This window comes from Trichechus manatus, unplaced genomic scaffold, assembly GCF_000243295.1.
Source record: "Trichechus manatus latirostris isolate Lorelei unplaced genomic scaffold, TriManLat1.0 scaffold00087, whole genome shotgun sequence".
NCBI lineage: Eukaryota > Metazoa > Chordata > Mammalia > Sirenia > Trichechidae > Trichechus > Trichechus manatus.
In genome coordinates, this window is record NW_004444023.1 from 8,139,015 (window position 1) to 8,160,712 (window position 21,698).

General features: G+C 46.0%; 1 protein-coding gene across 1 annotated transcript in view; it reads left to right on the forward strand.

Moving 5' to 3' along the window:
• PPP2R1A (protein phosphatase 2 scaffold subunit Aalpha) overlaps positions 1-21,698 on the forward strand; it is a 41,124-nt gene that overhangs the window by 7,049 nt on the left and 12,377 nt on the right. The window contains exons 2-4 of the mRNA XM_004381726.1: positions 12,588-12,678; positions 14,499-14,599; positions 20,721-20,953. Coding sequence (XP_004381783.1) covers positions 12,588-12,678; positions 14,499-14,599; positions 20,721-20,953 — 425 coding nt within the window. The remainder of the gene's footprint in view (positions 1-12,587; positions 12,679-14,498; positions 14,600-20,720; positions 20,954-21,698) is intronic.

Genomic DNA, 21,698 nt, shown 5'->3' on the forward strand with positions numbered 1-21,698 from the left:
GTCCACTAATTGAGAGGTCAGGTTTCTGTTACTTACATTCTGTGCCTCTGTTTTCTTATCTGTAAAATGGGAATAATTTTGTAATTTATCAACTCGTAGAGTTGTTGTGAGGATTAAATATTGTTGTTAGTTGCCTCCAAGTTGATTCTGACTCACGGTGACTCCATGTGAGCAGAGTAAAACTGCTCCATAGGGTTTTCAAGGCTGTAGCCTTTCAAAAGCAGATTGCCAGACTTTTCTTCTGAGGTGCTTCTGAGTGGGTTTGAACCTCCAACCTTTCTTTTAGTTGTTGAGTGCTTAACTTTCTGACTCCCAGCAGCTTGTTACATTGTGAGTGTTCAGTAAATGTCAGCCAGTAGCAGTAGTTGTAGTGGTAAACTAGTGAAGGCTTAGTGCAGTGGTGCAGTGGTTAAGTGCTTGGCTGCTAACCAAAAGGTTGGCTGCTCGAACCCACCAGCTGCTGTGCAGGAGAAAGATGTGGCAGTCTGTTCTACAGCCTTGGAAACCCTTGGGGCAGTTCTCCTCTGCCCTGTGGGGTCGCTGGACTTGACATGGCAACAGGTTGTCTGTCAAAAGTGCTGAGGGCATTTTTAAAAACTATTTTAAAGTTTACTCTAGAGCAGTCGCTGGGTGGTGCGAACAGTTAAATGCTCAGCTGTTAACCGAAAGGTTAAGTTTGAGTCCACCCAGAGGCACCTTGGAAGAAAGATCTGGTGATCTACTTCTCAAAAGTCAGCCATTGAAAACCCTATAGAGCACAGTTCTCCTCTATGCCATAAGCTGGAATTGACTTGATGGCAGTTGGTTTGGAGCCCTGGTGGCATAGTGGTTAAGAGCTCGGCTGTTAACCAAAATGTCGACAGTTGGAATCCACCAGCTGCTCCTTGGAAATCTTGTGGGGCAGTTCCTACTGTGTCCTATAGGATCGCTGTGAGTTGGAATCGAGTCTACAGCAACGGTGTTTTTGTTTGTTTTCTAGAGCAGTGGTTCTCAACTGGGGGCAATTTTGTCCCCTAGGGGACATTTGGCAATGTCTGGAGGCATTTTTGGTTGTCAGGATTGTTCGGGAGTACTACTGGCATCTAATGGTAGAGGCCAGGGATGGTGTTCAACATCCTACAGCGCACAGGATGTCCCCCACAACAAAGGGGTCTGGCCCCAGATAGCAGTAGTGCCAAGGTTCAGTACCCGCCAAACACTGTGCTGAGTCCTTCGTATGTTTTCATAGAATCCTCACAGAAGTCATCTGAGATAGGTGTTAACTTTCTTCCCATTAGAATGTTTTAATTAATACATTAATTATTTAATACATTAGATAACAAAGTACAGTAAATCCTCACATACCAAACACCCAGATTCTTCACTTTTTAAAAGATTTTGCCACACTTGTTTCACCTGTTCTCTCCATCTCCTTTTTTAACTTTTTGCTGAAGTATTTTTTTAAAATCGCAGACTTCAGACATTTCTCTCCTACATACTTTAGTATGCATCTCTAAAACGACTGACATGTTCATAACTACTGAAAAAAACAACAGTCAACAAATGAGTTGCTGTTGATTCCGACTCACACCTAACAGCTAATGTGCCATTATCTCAGCTAACAGAAATAATAATGATTCCTTGGTATCATCTACTACTCTGTCCATAGTCAGATTCCCCCACTTGTTTCAGAACTGTCCTTTTACAGTGATTTGTTTGAATCCGATTCTGGATTTGCTCATGGCTCTTCTGTCTGAAATTCTGCCCATTTCGTAAATGCAAATACTTAACCAATGTCACACTAGACTACTACGTGATGGAACCAGGATTTAACCAAGGATGCTGGGCTTCACGGCACACATACTTCACCAGCCGTGGCTCCCCTGTAGTGGCAGGGTGCAGGCTGGGGGTGAACAGGGGAGGCAGTGCTGAGGGAAGAGGGGTGCAGGCCCTGGAGGCAGGGTTCCAATCCTGGCCTGGCCACTTTACAGTTACTCAGCCCCTCTGGGCCTTGGTTTTCCTGTTGAATGTAAAAAGAATAAAAAGACATACCTGGCAGGGTTATTGTGAGAATTAAGTAAGATAAACTATGGAAAGACACAGCTGTTGCCAACTACCATCTAAGACACTGCAGCCTGCTCCTGTGTTCAGAGTTCAGAAACACGATGTTTTAGACTCCAACTTCTTTTTACTGCGTATGTGGGGACTTGGAAGGAGCCCTGGTGCCATAGTGGTTAAGGACTCAGCTGCTAACTGAGAGGTCGGAGGTTTGAACCCACTACCTTCTCTGCAGGAGAAAGACGTGGCAGTCTGTTTCTGTAAAAATTACAGCCTTGGGAACCCTGTGGGGCAGTTCTACTTTGTCACGTGAGGTCACTATGAGTGAGAATCGACTTGACCGCAACAGGTTTGGTTTTGGTTTGGTGGGGACTTGGTGAGGTTGCCCTTTAGGAGTTTCAACTAAGAAAGTTGGTAGAGGAAAATAGTGAAGAACATAAACTTGGTTCAATTCCAGGCTCGGCCATGAATTCACCGAGTGACCTTGGGAGGCTGTGTTCCCCTCACTGTGCCTTAGTTTCTTCATCTATAAACTAAATGCAAAGGTAGTGTCTACCTCGGAGGCTTGTTATAAAAAACTAAATTGAGAAGTGTGTAAAACACCTAGCTTTGTACCTGGCACATAGTAAACACTCTCTAAATGGTAGTTGGGTTTCTAAAAACTGTAAAAATTGTTTATAGTTATGCTTTTTAATGTACCCAGCCCTTTACTGGGTTCTGGCTCAGAAATCACAAGTTGGTACCAGTCCCTTCCTTGTCCCAGAGACAAGTTACCTTCCAACTAGGCACATCCATAAATAATTACTATGCCAGGCAAACCACCATGAGAAATATTCTTTGCAGTTGTGCTTTCCAGAGTCATGGGGAGATTACTTTTTTTTAATCCTATTTTTAATTTACCTTTTTCTTTCCCTTGCTCCCACAAGAAATAATGATAAGAGTAACAGCTAAGATTTGAGTGCTTGCTATGTGCCAGGCTCTGCCTCTATGTTTTCCTTACTTGATCTTGCCAGCAATCCTGTGAGGCAGGTGCTATTGTAATTCCTGTTTTACAGTGAGGAAACCGAAGGTCTGAGGGGCCAGGGACACTTAGCTAGTAAGTGACGACGCCAGTGAAACCCAAAAACCAAACCTGTTGCTGTTGAGTGGATTCCGACTCATAGTGACCCTATAGGACAGAGTAGAACTGCCCAATAGAGTTTCCAAAGCTGTAACTTTTATGGAAGCAGACTGCCACATCTTTCTTCCTCGAAGCCAATGAAGTCATTCATTATTTAAAAACCAAAAAATTCACTTGTTACAGAAATAGAGATTGTAATGCCCATTCTCATTCCTTAGCTATGTTAAACCACTGCCAATGGGATTGTTCACACTCACCCATCCACGCACACTGTCTTCATTTACAAACGCGATCCTTCATGGAATAAATAGGAAAGATGTATAGAGGTGAGGACTGGAAGGAGGAGGAGAGATGCTCTGTCATTCATTGAGCGTTGCCCAAGGCGTGTTGTTAAAGCACACACATTACAAACACAGATTTCAGATCCTCCGCACCCGCCATTAGCAGTCACCAGATGTACCAAACAGGAACAGTTCGGAGCACATTTGTAAAAATGGTGCATGGGGTGTTTGACCTCCTCTAACTTCACAAGGAGGAAGGAGAATCGAGATCAACAGCCCAAGGCTTATTTCTATGAGGTATAGGTCAGTCATACCTCCTCTCTCCAACCTTTTTACCAATTCTGACACCAGCCATCCCTTCCACAGCGCTCACTGTTTCTCTGCTAGGTTCAATAATTTGTTGCAGTGGCCACGCGGAACTCAACAATACTCAACGATTATAGGGTTTGTTAGGGAAGTAACAGGTTACAATTCAGGATCAGAAATGACTCAGGGTACAATTCTTCGATCAGGACAGCCTCTTCTCAGTTGTGCCCACAGGCAGGCCTCTCTCTGGCCCTCAACCTCTCGGCCTCTGCCCTGCTTGGGCAAGTGTTACAAAGCTGCTAGCTCCATGGTTTGGCAAGCCCCACTGCAGCCCTCTTGCACTTCTATGATTCTTGTTAACTGCTGTGCCGCCATCTCTCTCTGTCTTCTGTGTTACAGCTCTCTCTCTTTGTCTCCTGGGTCTAGGAGGTTCTCAGTGCAGGGACCCCAGGTCCACAGGACATGTTCCTCTCCCTTCTCTTCTTGGTTGCAGTGAGGTCCCCCCTTTCCACCTCTGGAATGGCTCATTTTGAGCCTAGTGGGATGACAAAACTGACTCATCCCCTCGTTACGGTTCCATACACCTTATTTGCATGGTCCCACCCCTACAAGGGTGCCATGCACGTTGTTTACATTATTAGCAAGCTATCCAATCCCCTTGGTGGGTCACAAGCACCTTATTTGCATGGTCCCACCCAGTCTTTTGATGAGAGTTACAAGACCACAGCTAGAAAGGCCATTTAAAAGCAATCCATTGCACTGCAACATTTCTCCAGATATTTTTTTTCTCTTCATGTAAACCAAACCTGTTGCCATTGTGTCAATTTTGACTCATGGTGACACCATATATTACAGAGTAGAAGTGCTCCATAGGGTTTCCTTGGCTGTAATCTTTAGGGGAGCAGATCACCAGGCCTTTCTTCTATGGCCCCAGGTGGGTTGGTTTGAACCGCCAACCTTTAGGTTAGGAGCTAAGCGCAAACTGTTGCACCACCCAGGGATCTTTCTTTGCATATACTAACATCTGTATTACCTGTAAGAAGCCCTGGTGGCTCAGTGGTTAAGCGCCCAGCTGCTGACTGAAAGGTCGATGGGAGAAAGATGTGGCAGTCTGCTTCCATAAAGATTATAGCCTTGGAAACCCTATGGGGCAGTTCTACTGTCTTATAGAGTTGCTGTGTGTTGTAATTGACCTGACGGCAGTGGGTTAATATTACCTATATTTATTTTACAAAATTAATACAGCAAGTATTTATTGAGCATTTACTATGGCCAGGCAATGTCCTAGTTTCTTGGGGCACAGAATGAAGAAGACAGAGTCCTTTCCCTTGTGGAGCTTGAATTCTAGTGAGGAAAGAGAGACAAATACAGAATATATGTCGGGAAGTGGTAAGAGTTATGTTGTGTAGAGGGAGATAGAGGGGGGAAGTACATACTGTTTTATCTAGGATAGTCATATGGTAGAGTCCCAGGGTGCAAATGGTTAATGCACTTGGCTGCTAACTGAAAGGTTGGAGGTTCAAGTCTACCCAGAGTTGCCTTGGAAGAAAGACCTGGAGATCTACTTCCGAAAAACCAGCCTTTGGAAACCTTTCAGGGTGCATTTCTACTCTGATACACATGAGGCTGCTGTGAGTCAGAATCCACTTGATGACAACTGGTTAGTTAGTCATACGGTGACGAATGAGCAGAGACCTGAATGAAATGAGGTAGGAGGAGCCCTGGAGTGTCTTCAGGAAGAGTGTCCCAGGCTGAGGAAACAGCAAGTGCAGAGACCTAGGGTGGGAATGTGTGTGGCTTTTTCCCCCCTTACTATCGAGGAAACCATCGTGACAGGAACGCAGGGAGCAAGGGGGAGTGCCGAGGAACAAGAGTGGATCAGTAGCCAGGGCCCAGATCACATCGGACCTTGTAGGCCATAGTAAGACCTCTGGATTGTATGCTGATTGTGAAGCAAAGACACTGCATGTGGGATCACATTTCCCATGCTCCTATCAGAGAAGGCTCTGTGAATTGAATGTGAGCTGGGTCTTAAAACATGGAGAGCATTTCTATAGGTGGATTTAGCAGTGGGAGGGGGGTTTATTTGTTAATTCTCCCAGGTACTAATCTCTGTGCTGAGGCCTGCTGGGAACAGATCATCCCAGTCCAGGGTGTGTGCTGTCATGGGACCATGTATGTGTAATGCAGTGGGTACTTGGTAGGGGGCATGTGGGGGACAGTGTGCAGGGAACTCTTTTAGGGATATGACATGATCAAGAGAGAGTAAAGGCTTTTTATTGACAGTAATAGCTGCTCCGTCAGTTAGGAATGTTACAGAGAACCAACCAAGAGTCATTTACACAACTACAGGCTCATATTTTTTCTCAAATAACAAGTTCTGCAGCTCAAGGATATCAAAGAATTGAGTCAGGGTAGTCTTTGGAGTCCCTGGGTGTTGCAGACAGTAACAGGGGTCACTGCTGAGAAGTTGGCCGTTAAGTCCCCTAGAGACACCTCGGAAGAAAGGCCTGGTGATCTGCTTCCGAATAATCAGCCGTTGATAGCCCTGTGGAGCACAGTTCTACCCTGACGCACATGGGGTTGCAGTGAGTTGACTCCTCAGCAGCTGGTTTTTTATGCCATTCTTTGACCTGCATCGTGCAGTTATAAGATTGCTGCAGCATCTCCTGTCATAGGTGCTCGTGGAACCGCATTGCAAGCAGGGGCCAGCCCAGGGCAGAGTTCTTCTTGTCCTCTTTTATGTCAAGGGAGGGAATCTTTCCTGGAAGCTGCTAGGCAGACTTGCCCTTGTATCTTTTTGTCCAGAAAGTAGGTCACTTGCTGAATTAGTTGGGATTAAGTTTGACTGTAACAGGAAAATTCTAAATAAGAGGGGCTTAAATGAGCTCAAAGTTTATTTCTGACACATGATCAAGAAGTCTGGTGACAGTCTAAACCTGTTACGACTCTGCATGGTGTTAGGGTTCCAGACTTTTACTGTTGCACCCTGCTTGCAAGTTCACCGTGCTTCTTCTGTACCCTCTACCTTAGATTACCTCAAAGGCCCCAAAAGGGCTGTTGATGCCCTAGCCATTACAGCCCCATTCCAGACCAGAAGGAGGGAAGAAACGTGTACACTCTGTCCCCCCATAAGGACACTTCCTAGAAGTCATGCATACCATTTGTCTTAGTTATCTAGTGCTGCTATAATAGAAATACCTCAAATGGATGGCTTTAACAAAGAGAAGTTTATTCTCACACAGTCTAGTAGGCTACAAGTCCAAATTCCAGGTGTCAGCTCCAGGGCAAGGCTTTCTTTCTCTGTCGGCTCTGGGGAAAGTTCCTTGTCATCAGTCTTCCTCTGGTCAAGTAGCTTCTCAGCGCAGGGACCCTGGGTCCAAAGGACGTGCTATTCTCCTGGCCCTTGTTTCTTGGTAGTATGAGGTCCCCATGTCTGTCTGCTGACTTCTCTCTTTTATATCTCAAAAGAGATGGGCTGAAGACACAAGCCAGTCTTGTAGATTGAGTCCTGCCGCATTAACATAACTGCCACTAATCCCATCTCATCAACATCATCAAGATAGGATTTACAACACATAGGAAAGTCACATCAGATGACAAAATGGTGGGAATCCTGGCCCAGCAAAGTTGACAGATATTTTGGGGGGACACAATTCAATCCATGATACCATTTCTCGCTTGGATTTCACTGGCCAGATGTTAGTTACCTGCTGACATCTAGATGCAAAGGAGATTGGGAAATATCTTTTCCAAGGGGGCGTAAGCATAGCTGATACCTGGGAGTTATAAGAGGCACTATAGCCCAGTGCAGGACTCTTAACCTGGGGCCATCTATAATTCCAGGCTGGGTCCAGTGATTTTGATGGGAAAAAAATAACTTCTTTATTTTCACTAACCTCCAACTGAAATTTAACTTCTTTCTATTATGAATTATAGTAATACAGTTTGTTGTCTGCTGCTGTCAAGTTGGCCCCAACTTGTTACAGAGTAGAAGTGCCCCATAGGTTTTTCTTGGCTGTAATCTTTATGGAAGCAGTTCATCAGGCCTTTCTTTTGAGTGCCGCTGGGTGGATTCAAACTGCCAACCAGGGGGTTAGCAGTTGATTGTAAACCGCTTGTGCCACCCAGGCTCCTCAGTATTACAGTAAACCAGAACCCATTGCTGTTGAGTCAATTCTGACTCATAGCAACCTAATGTGACAGAGTAGAACTGCCCCATAGAGTTTCCAAGGCTGTAATCTTTATGGAAGCAAACCACCCATCTTTCTCCCATGGAGTGGCTGGTGGGTTCTAACCACTGACCTTGTAGTTAGCAGCTGAGCGCTTAACCGCTGCACCACCAGGGCCCTTTTTAGTATTAGAATAGCATGTTACAAATGGTATTAGCAAAACCTGTGACTCTTACCAGTGGAAATTATGGATGTGTTCATATCACACTTCATCTGTTGCAGATACCTTGTGTTGTTTATGTTCATCACTATTTCAAAATTATGGCTGTTGTTATTAGACCTGCTAAGGGGATTCATGGCACACCCTCCCCCCCACCCACCCAAAAAAAGGACAAAAACAAAATATTGCATTGCGTTAATTCCAACTCATGGCGACCCCATCTATTACGAAGTAGAACTGCTCCGTAGGGTTTTCTTAGCTGTGATCTTTATGGAGGCAGATCACCAGGCCTTTTTTCCATAGTGCCACTGGGTGGGTTCACACTGCCAACTTTTAGGTTAGTAGACAAGTGCAAACTGTTTGTGCCACCTAGGGACCTTACACTGCCCTTGGTACTGAAGAAACCAGCAGGCATTCTTAGAATCAAAACCACAATCTCCACAGACAGCAATGGAAGGAAGGGGGCCCTCCTCCATGAGAGACACCCAAATTCTCACGGGCCCTCCCTTGAGGATCTTTTCTAATGACAGTATGATGTTGCAATTAAGAGTCAGGTGGCCTGGGTTCCTGTTCTGGCTGTGCTTCTTTCCAGCAAGTGACAGTTTCTCTGTGTGTCAACGTCTGCACCTTTAAAATGGGGATTATAATAGCAATACCTGTCTCAGAGCATAGTTATAAGGATTAAATGTGTTAATTGTCTATGTCAAGAACTTGGAACCCTGCCTAGCACATAGTAAGCAATCAATAAATGTTAGTTCCTATTGTTAATGGTATTATTGTTATTATCCTAATCCTCTGCTGCCACCTCATTGTCCTCGGGGCTGCTGCTCACCTCTTGTGGTCCTGGCCCAGGTGTTCATTTCCCTGTAGCCCAGCTCAGAGAAGCACACAAAGATCCAACTTCGAGATGACAGAGAAGAAATAAACAAGCAGCTTGGTCAACCTTTTCAATATTTTATTATGAACATTTTCAAACATACAGAAAATTGAAAGATGAGTACAAGGATCAGCAAAGTACAGCCTGTGAGCCAAATTCAGCCCACTGCCTGTTTCTGCGAATGAAGTTTTATTGGAACACCAGCCATGCCCGTTCGTTTACATAAACATATAGCTGCTTTTGTACTTACTATCTGGCATTTTATCTGTTTCTATAGGTCTATCTCTATATCTATCTCTATATACATTTTATTTTTTGCCTGAACCATTTTGAAAATAAGTTGCACACCTTGCAATTCTTCATCTCAGGGTCCTTTTTACCACCTGGGAGATGGGTTTTTGAACCGCCCTGAAGCCCAAAACCCCCAAAAACCAAACGAGTCAATTCCAACTCATAGCCACCCTATAGGACAGAGTAGAACTGCCCCATAGAGTTTCCAAGGCTATAATCTTTATGAAGGCAGACTGCCATATCTTTCTCCCGTGGAGCTGCTGGTGGGTATGAATCGCCGACCTTTTGGTTACCAGCCAAGTGCTTAATATGTGCAAAACCAGGGCTCCTTCCCTGAAGCCCAGGTGGTCCAAAAACCCACTGACATTGTATGAAAAATACAGTGCATGCGTTTTTCTGAGGAGAGGCCATCGTAGCATTTCCTCAGAGTCTCATCATTGCCTGTAACCCCGGAGACATTCTTAAACCACTGGACCAGGTGACCTAATTTAGAATCCCGGTCACGCCTAAGCCTCATCCCAGCTGTGTGGGCTCCAGGAAAAGAAGCTGTTAGACAGTTCCTTCCTGTTGTCTTCTCCTTCCAGGAAGAGGACTCCCACCCACCATGTGACCATCAGTCACTCACACACAAGGGCGATTCCTTCCACTCTCACACACATGATCTCATTTCATTCTGGCAGCAGCCTGGGAGCTAGGTAGGCGAGTCCCTGCCATGAAGAAACAAGAGGGCTGGGCTTCACAGCTGGCTGTAAAATCACCGCTTCTGGATTTGGATCCCAGCTCTTTCAGTGTTCATGTAGGCAGATGTCTTTACCTCTCTGAGCCTCAGTTTCCTCAGTGGTGAAATGAGGGCATTAGTTGTGCTTACCTCCCTAGGATTGAGAGGACCATATGAAGTCTTGATGCATAAATGCGTAGTAGGAAACCTGTTATGTATGTCAGCCAGTTGTGTTTGTTTCTTAGGGCTGTCGCAACAAATTACCACAAGCTTAGTGGCTTAAGACCACAGAAATTTATTCTCGCATGGTTCTGGAGGCCAGAAGCCTGAAATCAGGGTGTTGGTAGGGTTGGTTTCTTCTGGAGACTGTGAGGGAGAATCTGTTCCCTGCCTCTTTCTAGCTTCTGGTAGCTGTTGGCAGTTCTTAGCATTCCTTGGCTTGTAGACACAGCACTCCAATCTCTGCCTCCATCTTCATATGGCCTTTCCATCTGTGTGTCTGTCTTTGCCCTTTCTGCCTCTTATAAGGACAGCCATTGGATTTAGGGCCCACCCTAATTCTAGGATGATCTCATCTTCAGGTCCTTAACTTAATCACATCTGCAAAGATCTTATTTCCAAATAAGGTCATATTTACAAGTACTGGAGGTTAGGATTTAGACATACCTTTTTGGGGCCACTGTTCAGCCCTTTATATGAGTGATGTTGTTACTACCACTAATGCTGCTCCTAGGAACCGTGGTGGCACAGTGGTTAAGCACTCAGCTGTTAACTGAAAGGTCGGTTGTTCAAACCCACCAGCCACTCCACAGGAGAAAGATGTGACAGTTTGCTTCCATAAGGATTACAGCCTAGAAAACCCTGTAGAGCAGTCCTACTCTGTCTTATAGGATAGCTATGAGTCAGAATCAGCTCAGCGACACCTAACAACAGCGATTCAACCCACTACGCCAGTGGTATTATTACTACATCTAATGCTACTCCTGCTTTAATAAAATATTATTATAATAATGTTTGTTCTGTTATCACTATTAGCCAACAGTCTGTGTTTAAATCCCCACTCCATCCCTTCTTAGCTGCATGACCCTGAAAAGGGACTTTTACTCCGTGAGCCTGCTTCCCCCTCCATAAAATGGAGCTTCTACTAGCTCCAACCTCACAGGGTTATTGTGAGGGTTAAGTGAAATCAAGCTGTGAGCACTCAGCCTAGGAGGACCTTACAGAGTAAGCTCTAATGTGGCTGCTGCTATTAAAGTGTACTAGATAGCCCTGGTTGTACAGTGGTTAAGCACTTGGCTGATAACGGAAAGGCTGGCGGTTTGAACCTACCAGCTGCTGTATGGGAGAAAGATGTGGTAGTCTGCTTCTGTAAAGATTATAGCCTTGGAGACCCTATGAGGCAGTTCTACTCTGTGGTATAGGGTTGCTATGAGTTGGAATCGACGTGATGGCAACGGATTTTAGATAGTACAGGGACTAGATAATACAGGTAGTCCCTGATTTACAATGTATTTGAGTTACGATGAGCCGCACTTAAACGACTGTTCGTTTTTGTTTTTTCAGTTTTTTTGGTATATCTTATTGTTGGTAGTATTTACTGTGTACAGTGTTGCAGTGTGTAATTTGCTGATGTCATCATATCTGTAAGTTTGTATGTAATGTTTCCATCCCCCAAAGGCAAATAAAGGTTGGATTTGGAAAGACACTGATAATAAAAGGCAATAATAACGAAAAGGTTAAAAAAAATATTCAGCCAACATCAGAACCGACCTACAGTGGAGTCATTTGAACAGAGCCCCTTTGTAAGTTGGAGACTGCCTATTAAAAACCAGTTGCCATTGAGTCTGTTCCAACTCATGGCGCCCGCATGTGTGTCAGAGTAGAACTATAGGGTTTTCAGTGGCTGAATTTTTGGAAGGAAATAGATTGCCAGGTCTTTCTTAAACTGAGCCACCTCTGCGTGGATTCTGACTACCAACCTTTTTGGTTAGTAACCCAGTGTTTAACTATTTGCGCCACGCAGGGACCCCAGGTAGTGTATTAGATGCTGCTGAGTACAAGGGGGAAAGCAAAGTAGAGAAGGAGGGTGGGGAGTGGGGAAGCGGGGTACAGTTTTAGACAGAGTGGTCAGGCAAAGTGCGTCTTAGTAGATGTCAGCTTGTTAAGATCCAAAGGATGCTTTGTGCTGCTGCTGGTGGTGCCATTGTTGTTATCTGATCACTCAGGTCACGGGGTCACTTGGTAGGTGTTTGCCAAGTTACTGCGGTGAAACATGCGAGAGCCGAGACTGCCTTGTTTTTCTGGGACTGTGCAAGTTTTCCACCTTTGACAGGGTGCGGTGTTACCACTTTTTTATTGCTCTCTGTTAGTGGAAAATACTTGCCTTTTCCTTCTCTGACAGGTTTCTGCCTTACACAGTTTCCAGCTTTTGTAAGTTTTACTGTATTTAGCATCTCCACACGTGTGTAGCAAGGTTTCCAGTGGGCGACTGGGTCCAGAACTGCTGGAACTCCTGTAGTCTGGGTTTTCTAACATTCTCTCTTCTTTTTCTTATTCTCTCGTTAGCTTCGCCTCAACAGCATCAAGAAGCTGTCCACCATCGCCCTGGCCCTCGGTGTCGAAAGGACCCGCAGTGAGCTTCTGCCTTTCCTTACAGGTACGAGCTGGACTTCTGGGGTCCAGGTGGAGACAGGATTGTACATGAGGAGAGGCGCGGGGGGAGCTGGGTAGATGTAGAAAAATAAACCTTATGCGCATGCAGATTTTGTGTTGCGAGAGAGGGGCAGAGGCAGACTGTCAGGAAAGAGACAGTGACTCAGAGCAAAGACCCTGGCATCAGAGGGCCTGGGGTCAAGTCCCAGCCTCCGTGTGCTGCTTTGTTTTCCTCATCTATAAAATGGGAACAATTGTGCGATACACGAGTGTCCTTGTGAAGATTCAGTGAGTTGGTGAGTGGTGGCAGTGGGGTTAGTTGCTCTCCAGTTGACTCTGACTCATGGCAACCCCATGTGTGCAGAGTAGTACTGCTCCATAGGGTTTTCAAGGCTGTGACCCTGTGGAAGCAGATTGCCGGGCCTGTCTCCTGAGGCACCTCTGGGTGAATTCGAACTGCCAGCCTTTTGGCTAGTAGTCAAATGTTTAACCATTTGCACCTCCCAGTGTTATTTTTATTATGCTGTATAATTATGTATGATATTGATAATCCAGGAATGGGGGAGCCCCAGAGTAGTGTGGGAGCCATAAGATTGAATAGGAGATGGTTCAGAGAACGATTTCTTTGAGCTATTAGAGTCAAAAGTAATGTCAGAGTTTCTTTGCTTGGGCTTCAAGCCACTATAAAATGTTCAGAATAGCAAAGGGCAGATACACTGTGTCTTTCAGAAAAGGTAATAACTGTTTCAGGCAGAACAAGCTAAAAACCCTCTCTGAGCTCACATGTACAGAACTACAGAATGTTTCAGAATTAGTTTTATGAGGAGAGAATGACTGCATAATGTCCCCCACTGAGAAGTTACTTAGTGGTGCACACAGTTAAGTGTTCAAACCCATCCAGAGGCGCTTCAGAAGAAAGGCCTGGTGATCTGCTTATGAAAAGTCACAGCCTTGGAAACTCTGTGGAGTAGTTCTACTCTAAACACATGGAGTCACCATGAGTGAGAATCAACTCTACTGCAGCTTGTTTGGTTTTTTTGTTTTGGTCCCCCACAAGGTTAGAGAGACCAGTGTCAGAGATTTCTGGCTATAATATGTGAGACACTGTTGGTTCCAAAGTGAGTCAGGTCACTTACGTGTCTGCAGTGAGGCTGTGAAGTCGTCTGCCATTTAAAGACTCAGGAGTCTCTAGGTGGTGCAGATGGTTAAGCGCTTGGCTACTTACTAACGGCCTCTGGTTTGAATCCACCTGGAAGTGTCTCAGGAGAAAGGCCTGATGATTTGTTTCTGAAAAATCAGCCAGTGAAACCCCTATGGAGCACAGTTCTGCTCTGAAATGCACGGGGTCACCATGAGTCAGAATCGACTCGACAGCAACTGGAGTCAGGTGTAAACACAAATGAAAAGTATCCTCCGAAGTCTCAGGTTTGCCTAGCTTTGTTCTGAGACAGAGGAGAGTAGTTTGAGATCTGCCTTTAGTCACAGCTGTGGAGTTTCTTCAGGTTCAGCAAAGAGGAGAATTTCCTGTTTAAAAGATCTCAGTTTTCAAGTTAATTCACAGTTCATTTAAAAGCATTCTTTTCAGTCGGTCGTTTGAATGCGTGTTTATTCCATAACTGTCTGATGCACGGCCACTGTGTGCTTTGCATTTATCTGGAGATAGAGACCCAGTCACACAGAATTTCTGTCCCCGCGGAGCTTACATCCCAGTGAGGGGAGACAGTTTGCAGAAGCAGAGGGAGCCTGCTTTTTCCAAGCTTGGGATACTTAGGAGGTGAGTGGAGATGGGTGGGTCTGTAATGGAGTCTGTCTTGGTTCCCACAGACACTATCTACGATGAGGATGAGGTCCTCTTGGCCCTGGCAGAACAGCTGGGAACCTTCACCACTCTGGTGGGAGGCCCAGAGTACGTGCACTGCCTGCTGGTGAGTCTGGGGGTGGGGAAGGGTCATACCTGTGATCCTGCTAGCCAGGGGCAGGGAGGGGAGAATGGAGGAGAGGCTGGGCGTTGCCTTCTCAGAACAGTTGGGCCTTGGACATCCACTTTAATCCAGCGAGCCAGTCAGTAATCAGTTGCCATAGAGTCAGTTCTGACTCCTGGCAACCCCATGTGTGTTGGAGTAGAACTCTACTCCTTAGGGTTGTCAATGGCTGGTTATTCCAGAAGTAGCTCACCAGGCCTTTCTTCCCAGGTGCCTCTAGGTGGACTCAAACCTCTAACCTTTGGGTTAGCAGCTGAGTTCATTAACTGTTTTTGCCACCCAAGGACTCCAGTGAGTCACTAGAGACATTTACTGTAACAATACCAGAAGTACAGTTGGCATCTTTACCATTTGCTGGGCACCCACCTGACCAGTGCCAGGCCCCACCTGACACCCTATGTACAGAGCTTTGGATCTGAGTCAGGCTGGTCAGGCTCTATCTACCACTATTTGCTGAGTGACTTTACCTTTCTGTGCAATGCTTTCCTCATCTGTAAAATGGAGGGATTAAAATCCACCTTTACTATCGTAAAAAGCCCTTAGCACAGTGCTTGGCACAGAGTAAGCACTAACATGTTTAGCTGCTGTTCTCATTATTGTTCTTATTATGACATCATGTCTTTGAGGGTTCCCTTTTTACAGGCAAGTCGCTTGGCATTCAGGTTAAGCATCTTTCCCAAAGTCACATAGCAAGTAAGTTTGGGGTCTATTTGCCTCTACCCCAGGCCCCCACTCTGCTGCCAGTCTGTGTGTCCCTGTGCTGGGTTAAGGCTGCGGACACAGAGATGGGTCAGATCCTTGTAGTAACTGCTGATTGGGAGAAGATGGGGGGAGAGGGGCTCCCATTTCATCAGGGAAATGCTCCAGTCCTGTGAGCTGGGAAGAAATCGCCTTAGAAGTTCCCGTCTCTTGGTTTTCATTGTTCCTCAGAGCCCTAGGGCACTGCTGCTGCCTTCTGGGTTTTTCTGTTTATTTGTTTTTTAATAATTCTGTATTTCCTTATCTTTAAAGACACATTTTTATACTTTGTCATATCTGAAATCGGGTTACATCTGTACTTGATGGTGTTTTACGATTATCATCAGCAGCCTTTTTCCCGGAGGTACCTTGGAAGAAATGCCAATCATTAGTGATTTACCTCTGAAAAATCAGCCATTGAAAACCTTGTGGAGCATAGTTCTACTTGGACACACAGGGGGTCACCATGAGTCCGAATTGATAGCAACTGGTTTAGTGTTGGTTTATTTTTCCTTTAGTGGTATATAAAATAATGGTGCTTCTTATCATTGTTGGTATCTTAGATTTGAGCAAATACAGTGATTTTTTTGTTTTTTTTTTTAGTAAGTCTCAGGAAACTTGACAATTAGCATCAAATTTGGTATCTTAGCTTTCATCTGTGTGTATGTGTATGATTTGTATGTATGTACACACAGAAGGTTTTGTGTAAATGAGATCATTTCATACATTTTACACAGAACAGGGCTACTTAACATGAAAACCGTGGAGGTCTGTGGATCAGCCTGGAAAGGTTACCTTGAACTCCATGAAACTGTCATAACCCTTGGCATTTTTCACTTCTTCTGAGGAGAGAATTCATAGCTTTCAGCTAGCCTCTCCAAGGACTCAGAAGCACAGAACATCGTTAGGAACCCTGAGGCTTCAGCAAGGGGCCTCAGGGCCCACAGACAGGGTTGGGGTTTTGCTGTGGAGCTGGTACTGAAACCCAGGGCTCCTTACCCTACCAGGCAGGGTTTCTTCTCCCACAGAGCATTGACAAGGAGGGAAACCAGTCATCCCACACTTCTTTTGGAAAGCAGCTACTCATGACCTCATGGACACATTCCTGATGTCTACCCAGCAGACACATCCAAGGCCTGCTGTGGGCAGGGCACTATTGGGAACCTTGAGGGGGTCCGATCAGAACAGCTGGTGCCCAGCACCAGGAGTGTGACAGGGCCAGATCCAAGTGCCTTAAGCATATTAACGTATTGACTCCTTGGAAAAACTCTGAGAGGCAGGTACTAGTGTGTCTTAGTTTCCTGGTGCTGTTGTAACACAAATACCACAAGTGGTTGGCCTTAATGAACAGAAATTTATTTTCTCACAGTTTAGGAGGTTAAAAGTCCAAATGTGGGGCACTGGCTGGCTGTAGGTGAAGGCTCTGTTGACTCTGGGAGAAAATCCTTATCTCTTTCAGCTTCTCTAGACCCAGTTTTCCTTAGTTTCTTGGCCATCTTTAGTTGCCATCTATCTTCCCCTGTTTGTGCTTCCTTGCTTGTGTGTCTAATCTCTTTGTATCACTCAGAAGTGATTAGGTTTAGGACACACCCTAAACTGATAGGGCCTCGTTAACAAAGAAAACTCTTGTCCCAAATGAAATTACATCCATAGGTATGGGGATTAGAATTCCAGCATGTTTTGAGGGGCACACAGTTCAGTCCATAACATGGTGTTGGTCGCAGTTCACAGATTAGGAAACTGAGGCACTGGCTAGTTTAAGTGAATTGCCCGAGCCAGTAAGACATAAAGGCAAGATTTGAACCCAGGCTTCTGATTCGTAATCACTCCTCCATACTGTATTCAAGGGGCTCCTGGTTGCTACACAGGCTAATCAGAGCTGTAAAAGAGGAAATCAGAAAGGGCCCTTAGAACCCAGAGGGGGCACCTAACCTGGTTTAGATGGAATGAGGAAGTTGTCAAGAAAGGCTTCCTGGAGATGGTGGCAGTTAGCTAGGATTTCTACAAGTTATGAAAAATGGAAAGTGGCCATTGTGCAGTTTGTTCAGTCCACAAACATTGGGCAAGGACTCAGCTGTGGGAACCTGGATTCCTGCACTCATTCTCTGCAGCAATGAAATGGAATTACACGGGGACCAATGTAGCTTCAGTGCCAGGCCTGCTTATAAATCACCAGCTCTTAACCCTTTTGGGATTGTGAATCCCTTTGAGAATCTTATGAAAACTCTCATAAAAGTATGTGTAATTTTAGGAGATTCACAGCCCTTTCCCCTCACCCGTGTACCTGGAGCCCATCTTTGGATTCTCTGGGGGATCCGTGGTCTCCAAGTTTAAGAACACTTGCCACTCCAATGCAGTCCCTGAGTGGTACAGATGGTTAATGCACTTGGCTGCTAACCAAAAAGTCAGAGGTTCACGTCCACCCCAAGGTGCCTTGGAAGAAAGGCCTGGCAGTCTACTTCCAAAAAATCCACCACTGTAAACCCTACGGAGCATAGTTCTACTCTGACATACATGGGGTCACTGTCAGAATTGACTCGATGGCAGCAGGTTGGGTTTTTTTTTTTTTTTAAATCAGGTGTGACCTCATTAACATAAAATAAACCCTAGGTCCATCCAAACAGGGTCTTATTTACAGGTACTGTTACTCATTACTGTTGAGTCGATTCTGACTCATAGTGATTCTATAGGATAGAATAGAACCGTCCCATAGGGTTTCCAAGGAGCAACTGGTAGATTTGAATGGCTGACCTTTTGGTTAACAGCTGTAGCACTTAACCACTGTGCCACCAGGGTTCCAGGGTTAGGATTTCAACACATATTTTGGGGAGTACACAGTTCAGTCTAAAAGCCCCCCGTCCATCATCTTTGCTCATTGCTTCCTTCTGCAACTTGTCTGATGCCTGAAGGCATTTACATTTATGATTTCTAGACCACAGACCTCTACACTTTAATTTGAACAGATGAGGGTGAATTGAGTCTCCATTCAGTCAGTAATTAATGAGTCCCTGCGCTGGGCTGGGAACTCTGCTAGGCTTTGGGGACACAACGGTGAGCCAGTCAGATGTCTCTGAAGTAGCACAGCCCTCCTTCCAGGCCCCACAGTAACACGTGTGAGCCAGTCACAAGCCCCAGCCCACTGCCGTGGAGTTGACTCCGACTCATGGTGTGTGTTACACAGCAGATCTGCTCCAAGTTTTCTTGGCTGTAATCTTTACGAAAGCAGTTCACCAGGCCTTTCTTCCATGAAGCCACTGGGTAGGTTCAACCTGCCAGCTTTTAAGTTAGGAGCCAATCACATATTGCTTGCAACATCCAGGCTCCTGTGAGTTCCAGAGCCCCCCCTAGTAATGTGAGATCCTGATTGAGTCACCTGTTAGAAACCTCAACTGTACTTTTCAACCCTTTAGAGGCTCTGGAGCCAGATTGCTTGTTTTGTTTTTTCTTTAAATATAATTATTTTTGTTGTTGAGAATATACACAGCAGAACACACACCAATTCAGCAGTTCCTGCATGTATAATTTATTGACATTGATTACATTCTTCGAGTTGTGCAACCATTCTTACCCTCCTTTTCCGAGTTGTCCTTCCCCCATTGACATAAACTCACTGCCCCCTAAGTTTCCGATCTAGTCTTTCGAGTTGCTCGTGTCGTTTCAATCCCATATAGATAAATCTTAAAAGAGCACAATGCTCAAGGCAGACATTCTTTAGTAGGTAAGCTACACTATTGTTTGGTTTTAAGAAGACTTCAGGGGATATTTTTGGTTTACTGTTCAAAATTATATCCAGGCAGTTATTTCACAGGTTTATCTAGGCTCCATCAGATTGCCTGGTTTTAGATCCTGGCTTTTAGCAGTTCCTGGCTCCATCAAGTGATGTAATCTATGCCTCAGTTTCCTCTTCTCTAAAATGAAGACAATAACGAGACCTGCCTCATAGGATTCTGCGAGTTAGAACCAGCCTCCCCAGAGTTGTGCGATGCAGCAGCCCTGCTTAGAAGATGTCTGGCAGTAAATGTCATTGTTACCGTGGGTGTAAAAACAGTGTGGAGGTGGCGTCTGACTTTCGCTCACTTCATGAGGGGGGAAGGAGAATCAAGATCAACAGCCCAAGGCTGATTCCTATAAGGCAGAGGTCAGACATGCCTTCTCTCTCCACCATCTTTACTAATTTGGACACCAACGTTCCCTCCCATGGCACTCTCTATGTCTCTGCTGAGTTTGATAATTTATTGCAGTGGCTACACAACTCACAGACAGTACTCATGATTATGGGGCTTATTAGGGGAGTAACAAGTTACAGTTCAGGCTCAGGAACACTCAGGATACAGCTCTTCCATCAGGACAGCCTCATTTCAGCTGTCCTCACAGGCACACCTCTTTCTGGCCCTAGGCCTCTGCCCTGCTCAGGCAAGTGCTACAGAGCTCCTTTAGCCCCTGCCAATAAGTCCTCAGAGGCACCCCAGTCACTCAGCTTTCTCACTCCTTGGGGCAGGAAACCCACTGTGCAGTCACCTGCTGTTCTCTCCTGCTGGTCTTCGTACCACAGCCTCTAACCATCTTCAGAGTTACAGCTCGCTCGCTCTCTGTGTCTTTCTCTCTCGGTCTCCTGGTTCCAGGAGTTTCTCACCACAGGGATCCTGGGTCCAAATGACACACTCTCTCCTCCTGGCTCTTCGTCTTTGGTGGTGGTAGGATCCTCTGTTTCCTGCCTCTGGGCTGGCTCATTTCAAGCCTAGCAGGATGACAAAACTGACCAGTCCCCTTTGTGGGCCACAGGTACCCTATGTGCACCGTCCCACCCAATCACTGGGGTGGGAGTTACAAACTGTGGCAAGAAAGGCCACACAAAAGCAATCCATTGCACTGCATTGGGAGTTTCTGGGTGACACAGTTAAGTGCTTGGCAACACGAGGTTGGCGGTTTGAATCCACCCAGAGGTGCTTCAGAAGAAAGACCTGGTGATCTACTTCTGAAAGGTCACAGCCTTGAAAACCCTATGGTGCACATTTCTGCTTTGCACACATGGGGCCGCCGTGAGTCAGAATCAACTCGAAGGCAACTGGTTTGGTTATTACTGTTGCACTTTTAGAAACTAATGAAAGATGCAGCCATCTCCTTAGAAAATGATATGTGATTTTGAGGTTCACGGACCCCACCAAAGCTCTTTCAAGGACCCCTGAATAAGAACCAGCAGCTTTAGGGAAGGCCTGCTGGATGAAGGCTGGAGTGGGTGATCAGAGGAGGTTTCTGGTAAGAGGGGCAGGGTGGCCTCCAGGGCTAGGGAGGGAGCTATTAGATGACCTCGTGCTTTGTGCCACAGCCACCCCTGGAGTCGCTGGCCACCGTGGAGGAGACAGTGGTGCGGGACAAGGCAGTGGAGTCCTTGCGGGCCATCTCACACGAGCATTCACCATCGGACCTGGAGGCCCACTTTGTGCCACTGGTGAAGCGGCTGGCGGGTGGCGACTGGTTCACCTCCCGCACCTCGGCCTGTGGCCTCTTCTCCGTCTGCTACCCCCGAGTGTCCAGTGCTGTCAAGGCAGAACTTCGACAGTGAGTTCCCACCTTCAAAGCCCCAATCCTGCCCCCTCAACTTGATCCCCTTTGCAAAAGCCTCAGCCCCCTTTGGGCCAACCCTGGGCTCAAAACCCCCTAAGCTCTCCCAGCGCCCGCTTCTCCCTTACCACTGTGATAGAGGCCGTGCTGCAGAGTGGGCGAGAGCGCGGTCTCAAGACGCCTGGGTGTGCCCTGGCTCTGCCCCTTGCTCATGTAGGGAACGGGGACAGTGGTAGTACCTTCCTCCTGGTGGTGACTGTGAAGATTGAAGACAATAACACAGTGAAGTGTTTAGAGCAGAATCTAACATACAAGCATACTCAGCAAATGATGTCTTATGTTATATTAGGTCTGTCCCAGACCCAGAACCTTCTGCTGATAGAGAATCTTAGCCTGTAGCCTTCTCCCCCACCCCACGTAACTCCCCTCCTTCGGCTTGGTACCCCAAGTTGCATAAATCTCCTCTACGTAAGACTTGCCTTCTGGAAGAATCAGTGAAAATGTTAATTGAATTGGAGTAAAATTTCCCGTTAACATCGTGTTTCTTCCGTCCCACTGGGCTTCCATCCATCCCCCAACCCCACCAACGTTGAGTATTATGCCCAGGCAGTGAGCTAAAGATAAAACAAAAAACCAAACCCGTTGCCATCAAGTCGATTCTAACTCATAGCGACCCTATAGGACAGAGTAGAACTGCCCCATAGGGTTTCCAAGGAGCAGCTGGTGGATTCGAACTGCTGAC